This window comes from Teleopsis dalmanni, chromosome 1 (assembly GCF_002237135.1).
Source record: "Teleopsis dalmanni isolate 2A chromosome 1, ASM223713v2, whole genome shotgun sequence".
Taxonomy (NCBI): domain Eukaryota; kingdom Metazoa; phylum Arthropoda; class Insecta; order Diptera; family Diopsidae; genus Teleopsis; species Teleopsis dalmanni.
In genome coordinates this window covers 79,605,304-79,615,010 of record NC_051846.1, presented here as the reverse complement: position 1 = coordinate 79,615,010, position 9,707 = coordinate 79,605,304, and the positions used below count along the sequence as shown (strand labels likewise).

General features: G+C 32.3%; 1 protein-coding gene across 1 annotated transcript; it reads right to left on the bottom strand.

Annotated features, from left to right (window-relative positions):
• Positions 1-561: 561 nt before the first annotated feature.
• Positions 562-3,634, bottom strand: LOC119668455 (WD repeat-containing protein 3-like). Its single transcript, XM_038077960.1, has 3 exons — positions 3,347-3,634; positions 1,473-3,289; positions 562-1,412 (listed from the first exon to the last, which is right to left on the bottom strand). Exons 1-3 carry the CDS (start codon positions 3,502-3,504, stop codon positions 634-636), a joined length of 2,754 nt encoding a protein of 917 aa, XP_037933888.1. The 5' UTR covers positions 3,505-3,634; the 3' UTR covers positions 562-633.
• Between the last annotated feature and the right edge of the window lie 6,073 nt (positions 3,635-9,707).

Here is a 9,707-nt window from a genome sequence, read left to right as displayed (position 1 = left end):
TTATCCTACATGCCAGTGTGCGACTTTACTCGTCCACTTCCAATCAAACCAATACCAGGTGTCGTTAGTAATAAGGAACCACCAGAGAAGTGTACCACTTATAAATTGAGTTATATGCCAAACTGTGTATTACCAAAAGATCCCATGCCTTGGGCAGAGAAGGCGCCGTATATTAAACCATGCATACCCATGGAGAAATGCACAATACAAAAGCTGAGCTATGGCCCACCAGGAACTTTCTCTCGTTGTGGTGGTAAGATTCCCCATATCGTAGTTTATACAAGTCAATCATTTTCTTCTTTTTTCAGGCGTTTGTCCACAAAGCGATTCGTCGCCTTGTTACCCAAAAGCAGCAATCTGTTAAAGGAACCTATTTGTATCAAATGTTCAATTTGTTCACCTCTAATTTTTTTATGTGTAAAATTTTAAAACAATTATTAATGTTGAATTGAGCCAAAAGTCTAGTTTAGCTATACAACCAGTTCATTGAGTCACTTGTATCTTATAAAAAAATCTTGGAAACTTCTCAAAATTTATAAGTATTTCATCTATTAATAAAGGTTTTAAAGTTTTATATAAATAATTTTTTTTATTTTATTCCACATCATAAACGTTATTCTCATCACTACAACACTACGTCAATTGAATATGAACTCGTTTTGTGGCTTGTCTTTTCTTTTTATCTCGTTTTTTACGTTCTTGTGTGGCCTCTCGGAAAAGCTCTATTCCTTGCCTTTCCTCAATATCTCGTTGTAACATGCCTAAGCCATGCAAATTTATACCAATCGTATCACGCAATGCTAAAACGTCAGATTTTAGCGATTTTATCAAACTTTCTAGTAGAGGCTTCATTGCTTTTGAGCTTGTAATTGGTTTCATATGCACCTTAAAAAGAAATATGGTAACCTTACACAACAGTTCTATTTCATCATTACGTTTTGCAATTAACTGTGGTAGTCTGTCTAACAATTCGCAGACATTCGAAAAAGGTAGTATAAGTAAGGCCTCTTCCAAATCAGAAGCACGTATTCGACCTATAGTAGCTAGTAAGAAATCATCTGTATTTGTTACTTGTAAAGCGCGCAATAAGGGATGTATGTCGGGTTTATCTTCAGCATCAACGTCGTATTGGTTACATATCTCCAAACATTCCAAAATGGATTCAGCTGCTTTTTCAGAACCCACCGTTTTACGAGATGCTAATTTTAGACCTGGAAGTAGCGGTACTCCACTATCTTCACCAGTTGCTAGCTGCTGATTTTCCATTTCTTCACGTTCATCTTCTTGTACATCTTGCAAAACTAGAGGTTCATCGGTGCGTTGAAACACACGCAGTGTGCGATCTGAACCACACGTAACTAAATATTTGCCATTAGGACTCACAGCCAAATTGTACGCTTCTCCAATATGTCCTAAAACAAAACTTCATGTATAAAATCGGTGTTGATTAACCATTTCAAATAAAAACTTACCTGGTAATGTTAGAATTCTATCAAAACTATCTGCATCCCACTGTTTAATTTTCCCATCTTTACCACATGTGAAGAACATATGTGTTTTTGGTATAAATTGAATAGCCATTACAGAATCATCATGCGCAAAGAGTGATCGGTGGCAATCGCCAAAGTCTAGACCCCAAATTTTTACATTTCGATCAGCAGAACCCGTGACAATCAAATTGGAATCATATGATATATCTAAACACAACACTGGTAGTTTGTGTCCATATAATGATAGAAAAAACTTAAATGAATCCAAAAAAAATATCTTCACAGTAGAATCGAGCAAACCCACTGCTAAATATTTCATGTCAGGACTTAAACGCACGCATAAAACAGTTTCCTCCAGCTTAAGAGTATTCTTATGCAGCACAGATAAGACTTTTGCTTGTGTAGCATGTTCATCGTCTTCTGTATGATAGCTGTCAACAAGTTCAAATGTCCATACTTTAACCGTGGTGTCACTGCTTGCAGTAACGCAACCTTTTTGATCAGGTAAAACAACTAATGACCATAGCTCACTTTCATGCGCAGGAATTTCTTCTGTAATATCACCGGTACCTACATCAACTATCAACAGCTTCCCCGTTTTCATACCAAGAAGTGCATAGCGATCGCCAGGCACAAAAGTAGCGCAAAGTATATAATCTGAAGTGACTGTTCGTAAACATTGCATCGTCTCTCGATTCCAAAACTTAAATGATTCTGCCGCACCAGATCCAATAGCTAAAGAATCTGAACTAAAACAAACTGTGCGTACCTCGGATTGATGTCCAGCACGTGTTAGAGAACGCAGAAGTTTATAATTTTCTTTTATATTTTTCTTTTGATTTAAAAGCACATTCAAACTATACAGTTGTAAACTGTTATTTGCTAAACTGACAGCCACACGTAATTCGTTATTACTACCCAATATCACGTCAATTGATTTTATTTTTTGCTTTACTTTAATGCTCTCTAAACGTTTAATTTCATCGCTTAAACTTACTTCTTGCGATTGTATATTATCTGCTGATTTATTTGCCTTTTTTAAACGTTTAGCCAAACGCTTTTTAGCTTCATCATCGGTACAAATATAAAAACTTTCAATTAAATCATTAGTACCGTGACAACTAATAACACGCTCGCTCATATCAGTTACTAAGCTAACTGTACGTCCTTTGCCAGCACGCTGTATAACACCACAATTAGATACTGAAATAGGACTAATAGTGTCTTCATCATCGATTGATAAGCCTTCTACAGCTCTTTCCAAAGGCTGTGATTCTACATCGTGTTGTTTTAATCGATATACATTCATGCTACTTTCACCGCAACCAGCTACCATAAGCGTACCAACAAATGCAAGAGCCCACACTTCAGTTCGATTATCTACAATGGTTTTAAAACAAAACTGCGTGTCCAGATTCCAAAACTTTATCTGTGTATCTTTCGAACTGCTTATTACAATGTTTTGTTGACCAAATACTTGCAGAAAGTGACCGTCTGTAATGGAAGCATTGTGCCCAGTTAATCGCTGTTTACCTGCTTGTTCGACTATGTCAACCACTACTAATTCAGTGTCTAAACCACCGGACACTAAACGCATTCCTTCATTATCGTATCGTATGATGGACACAGCACTTTTATGCACAGCTAGTGAACAAATTGCTTGCAATGGTGAGTTTAAATCGAACACTTCAACCACACCATCTGCGTAGCCAATTGAAATATGCGTATTGTCTGGTGAAGAGCGTAATGCGGTTACTTCTATTTTGTCACGCCGAAAGGTAGCCACACGTTCACCCAACCTGTGCACAAAATATTTCAATGTTATATATAATGTCTGAATTTATACATGCATTCACCTTAAATCCCACACAATAGCATTTTCTGCCGCTCCTGTCAGGACATAGCGCCCTTCAATGCCATTGTAAACAACAAAGTTCACATTCGTACGCGCGCTCGTTATTATATTAAAACTATCTACGGGCCTATAGGCCAAATATTGTTTTGTTAAGCCCATGTTTTCATTAAATTTTAAAGATTTAATATATGGAGAATTATTCAAAATTCACTTAGCACGTGCTCCTCCGCTCTTCTGTCTGTATAATTCTCTGTTTTTGTTTATCTTCTTTGCGTTTACATTTCCTCATACATCAGTGTTGGTAACCGGTCAATTCATTAGCTACAATTTTGTTAATTCTAACAATGTTGGAAAGTGTAACTCATATTTAGCAATAAGCCCTAGACATTCAGTTAATGTCCACATATAAATGCTATATATATTAATTTTCTTATTTCATTTCTATTATTTTTAATTTAGATAATCCTTTCTAGCATAAAAGAAGTAATGTGAGAATATATGTACTATGTGAGAAATTTTAAAAAGTCACAATTTCCAATATTGCTCAATATAACGGTGGATTCTTGTAGAGTTCACTATTCTAAACGACTTTTATATGGCGTCGAATGACTGATTTGGATCAAAAATCAAATCAAACAAATGAGGAGCAAATGATTGATTTCTACATACAAAATATCATATGTGCAAATGAGATTACACTGGCACAATAGATCTCATTTTGTACAAATGGGTTCCAACGAGCTTCAAATGAGTTCCAAATATGTTCCAAATGCAAAATGAATACATTGAATATACCGTAAACAAAAGTTTTTCATACATTTTTGACAGTTTGAGAAACCTGTTTTTGACATATTTACAAAGAAAAGGTAAACAAATATTTGATGGTTACATTTCATTGAAAACGAAGCACCTCTTTTTGAAATTTATTTTTCCCAAAAAGCACTTAATCGAAGCTAAAAATAAGTTTTCAGTTTCTATTGTAATTAGTGTTATATCCCAGCGGGACTTTCAGCGCTGAGGGAATCGATTCCCTCAGCGCTGAATGGTAATGCCTAGCGCTGATTATTCAAATGAAACTCCTAATTACTTTAACACGTGCATGTCATTGCGGGCAAGCGCTGAAATGTTCGATTACCTTTTCAAATTTGTAATGCAACATTTCAGCGCTGACATGCTCGCTTACCTTTTCGAATTTGTAATGCAACATATCAGCGCTGACATGTTCGCTTACTTTTTCGAATTTGTAATGCAACATATCAGCGCTGACATGTTAGCTTACCTTTTCGAATTTGTAATGCAACATATCAGCGCTGACATGTTCGCTTACCTTTTAAATTTTATCTATGCTATTGATTTTTAAATAAAATACTATAAATTTTTTTGGATAAATTATATTTTATATTTATGTTTTATAAAATTAAAATATTAATATTTACATAAAAAAATATAACATACTTATATAGATGAATATTTTTCTGGAAATTGTTACTAACACCTTGAAGAGATTTCCAGACTCGACTCGATCACTTGTTCCGGCTTACCATCTGTACTTAAAGCATCTGAAAATACAAAAGTATGTTATTGTATACGCTAAAGTTAATTATGTACAATATACCATACCAAAAAGTGCTGCTGTCACATTCTCTAACGCTCTTAAGGACTTCTTGCCTTGGGTACCATTCTCCAAAATTCGACGAAATCTTTCACGTAATTGGTTGTTTTTTAATAACGCGTCTCATTGATGCAGTCTATAAATAACGTAATAGATGAAAAGAAATGTATGAATAAGTAAAATTGTTACATGTGAATATATTAAGTTGAAATTGAAAGTAAGAAACATATATAATTTAACTTACAACTACTTCAACGGCAGTGATTTCTTCATTAAATTGAATTAAATCCTCCTCAGTTTGAATTGTAAAATTTTCCAATTGAAACAGCTGACTACATTTTACCCCTTGCTTTAGAATGACTGCATTCGCAGCACATTGGTAAATTAATCGTTCTTGACGCAGTAGCATCTACATAATACAAAACAAAAATTTCAATTATCATTTTAAATATATTTACTTGATTTTGCATATACTTACAGTGAGTTTATGATAAATTCACAAATTTTATTTATATTTTTAGATTTTATTTTAATTTTAAAAATTAAAAATTGTTTACTGCACGCACTTCACTAAAATCAAAAATAGACTAAATGTATACAATGCAGGCAAAACAAGAAATTCTTAATACTCCTTTGCTTTTCTTCTTCATTCTTTTATAATTTCAACCCCGAAATTGCCTATGTCGAAAACAAATGTCGAAAACAAAGAAAAATAAAAACGAAGAGCTATTACCTCTTCGCTTACTTTTTCAGCGCTGGCATAATGGTGCCGCTGGGTATTAGCAGCAACGAAAATTTATTGTCACAATATGTGTGAGTTTTAGTTGAAGCCATAAATTCTAAATGGATTTTCACATAAATTTGCAGCTTTGATTATATTAAAAAACTGCAGAACGGAATAAAAATATTTCATATAAAAAATGAATTTCTGAATTAAAAAGAATTTCCGAAATAAATGAAAATTAGTCAAAGTGGCTCAAATAATTGTTAAGCTTTTTATAAATAATTTATTTCTTTTTATTACACTTTTCTGGTAATTTTACATTAGTCATTGTTCCATTGTCATTTTTTTGTAACATTTTTGTTAAAACAAATGCATTATTGTTTGCATTCCACATTTAAATAATAGTCCTTTATTACTATTATTCTATATTTTGTAGAAATAAAATGGAATAATGAGAATTCCATATTTTTAATATATTATATATTTTAACGGCGGCAGTTATTGTTTATTAAAATAATCTTAAATAGTAGTCTTTAAAAATATTAACAAAAGTATTGTTCATATTTATTTGTTTTATTTAACATAAAAAACTTGGGTCCAAAAGATGTTCACATAACAAAATGCAAAGATGCAAAAAAAACGTTCAAGAAAAAATTTCAGCGAAGAAAAGTGAAATGAAATCACTTAAATTTGCTCATCTTAACCAACTCAGCATCTATAAAAAACTATTCACTATTTTTGCCCAGATAAAGTTTTCAAACTATATACATATATTTTCGTAGCAAGTCTTCCACGGCATATGTATTCACATTCCCACGTTATAATACAAGCCGCAGACTTTCAACATCTATATTAGCGCCGTTTGCGGCAAAAACAGTTCTCAGATACTTCGGATGAAATATACTTTATGCTGTAGTTTTTTTCTTTTTTGAGTTTTTGTATTTCTTATGCAAAGTATGTAACACAGATAAATATGGGTCGCTTGCATTTCGCGTATGAAAAGTTTTTGTTGAAAATTTACAAAAAAATATGAGTAACTGGCAATGCAGTTATATGAAAGGGACAATGCAACTTAACAATACGGAAATTGTATGTCTGTCTGTTGGCCTGTCACAAACTTATAAGTGATGTGGAACTGCAATAACGGAATTTCACAAAATGTCAACTTTGATTTGTTTACAGAGCAATAATTCTCAAAAGAAGGAAAAATGTAGAATGCTTTCATCTTTATTTTTGTATATATTTTTTAACAAAAAGATTTATTAATCTAAAAATATGCAGTAAATAGTGACAATAAAATACATTAAATATATATTATAAATATTAAAAATATGCAAGTTATTTTGGCATATGTCTACTATACATCTAAGTCATAAAATTGTAGCTTTTACACTAAGGTTAGCTTAGGTTATATCGGCATATGTCTACTATACATCTGAGTTACAAAAATGTAACTTTTACACTATGGTTAGATTAGGTTATATCGGCGATGCCTAGAGGATCCATTTAGGCCAATTGGTCCATTGTGTTACCGTACATAGAGGAAACTCAGGTTTAAAAACCCCCTAGCACCGTTGGCGAAGCTTAGAATTCTGTTAGGTGGGAGGTCTTGTAGTTAATCAAGATCCTCAAGAAAGGGGGCTCCGCCGTGTTTAGTCGCCGCCGTGCATGAGTTGGGCAAAGACAGAGTAGATGAGATGAACTTTCATCGTCTTCCACACAGTTGCAACATGTACAAATTGAAAGGGAGATTCAATCTTCTAGCATGGTTCCCTAGTCTGCAGTGACTTGTAAGAAAACCTAGCATAAAACTTATATCGCTACGGGGCATCTCAATGAGAACATTGGATTTCATTTTAGTGGAAAGAGGCCAGATTGCATGGATATGCCTACATATCCTACAACCAGTTTTTCAAAAAAGCTTTGATTCCACTGATTAATTTCTAATAAATTGGGATTATTTCTGCTGAATTAATTGTTGTTTTGCATAGTATATCAGATGAAGAAACCACAACATTATGGATTTAAGCTTTGTAAAGCAAACAGAATGTACAGCGCTTCTATTTAATTAAAATCTTAATAAATTTTTATGCTATTGTTGCCGTTAGCTATCGGTACATATATAATCCAAATGGAGCTTAAGTAACAAGTTACTGTAAGATGTAGTGCTTGCTATATTCATCATTGTAAGGTTACCAGTCACTATAGTTAAAATTTTATCTTTTGAGGTATAAAACAAAAGACAGTTTGAAATAAAATCTATTTTTCTTTCTGATATTTAAACTGAGATAATACTTGTAAGAAATTTTTTTAAACTATTTACTCTTCACCCAACAAACTAAAGAATTCTTATGGTAAGCATCTTAAGTTTGAATTTATATACAATTTTTGCAATATTTTGCTATGTATAGAGTTGCTGCAATCAATTAAAGGAATGTCTGCAAAAATACGGCTATAATACCAAACAATTTCTCCAACAATATAAGCATTCAGGAAAGAAACCAACAGTTATGATGAAATGTAACAGAATTTCTATATACTTCAGCAAACATATATACAACAGCAACAACTTAAAAGGGTTGAGCAGTTAATGAACATTAACTCGCGTAGTGTGAAGCGAATATCGTTCCTTGTAACGAGTACTGTTTAAAAAATTATAGAATACCTAAAATAAAAGAATTTAACTGTGTAGTTGAAAGATGATGCCCTTATTTTTAATAGAGAATAGTGGATATTTCACCAACACAAATGTACAATAATAGACTAAAGGTGAGAATAGACATGTGTTTTCGCATTAACATCTATTCTAAACTCACATGTGAATCATCGTATGCTAATGAATTCACTGAACTAAGTGCAACATCTTAAATATAAACCAGAACTATTTGAATGTAAACCTCTGGTCAATATATGTTGATAAATTTAAGAACTATGCGTGACTTGTGGAATATAAATCAGTTACTGTCTGATATTTCGCTAGTAAAAGACAGAAGTAAAGAAGATATGCTATGTTCAAGAAAGCAATATTCATAAGTTCTCACTTCTCATTAAAATGTATAGATTTTCATCCGTTATAGGATTAATAGTAGCGTTTCATATTTCTTTTAGTCAGATATTGTGAAGTAGACTAGAATTAACAAGCATAACGATACCATTAATTAGACATGTATCTACCTTTTAAACCCCCTCTCCGTTTAGTTCATATATAGGCAAGTATTCTTTTACCTATCGCTTCAATTCCACCGATCAGTACTATTGTTAGTATTCTATCTTTCGTAAGTTTTTTCATAACACACTTTTTTCTTTTAAGAGCCCCATAAAGTCTTGTTGCTATTTTAAGACTCGAGTAAGTAGTGGTTTGCTTTTTTTTATTCCAGCTTTTTAAATATCCGTACAATAGAGGTTTAGATTTAGGTTTAAAATCAAATATTTAAATTTGTTAGTTTGAAATAATGTATATGTCTATTTAACTTTAAATTAAAATAAAATTTAGGAGAGTAGTTAAAATTGCTCTTAATGCGATATTCTTTTTTGTGGAATGGTTTTCATGTTATGGTTATGGTGTTATTGTTTGTCATATCGTTAATAGTTTTTAAACCTAAATCACGATGCAGATCATCATTTCTAAAATACCAAACCGCATTGAGAATATATGCAGTATTTTCGATAAAGTATTGTGTTATTTGCTTGTTTGTTTTAGGGACAGTTCCCTATATTTCAATAAGATATGGGCCCAATGCAGTGACGACGCGTGCCCTATCTGGAAGGGTGTGCGGCCCTTCTACAATGTTGTTTTTACGTGAGCTGCTTAAATTAAAAATAATAAATTGAAACATATTAGATGTTTCATTTAGAATAATTAAATTACATTAGGCATTAATATTTTCACAATATAATATTTATAATTTCATTAACAAACTAACATTAAATAAATTAAATTAATAATTTAAATATATATAAGTTGAACATTATATCAAAAACATCAAACCAAATTTTTTCAAACAAAAGAGTTTGTACTTAGAACCA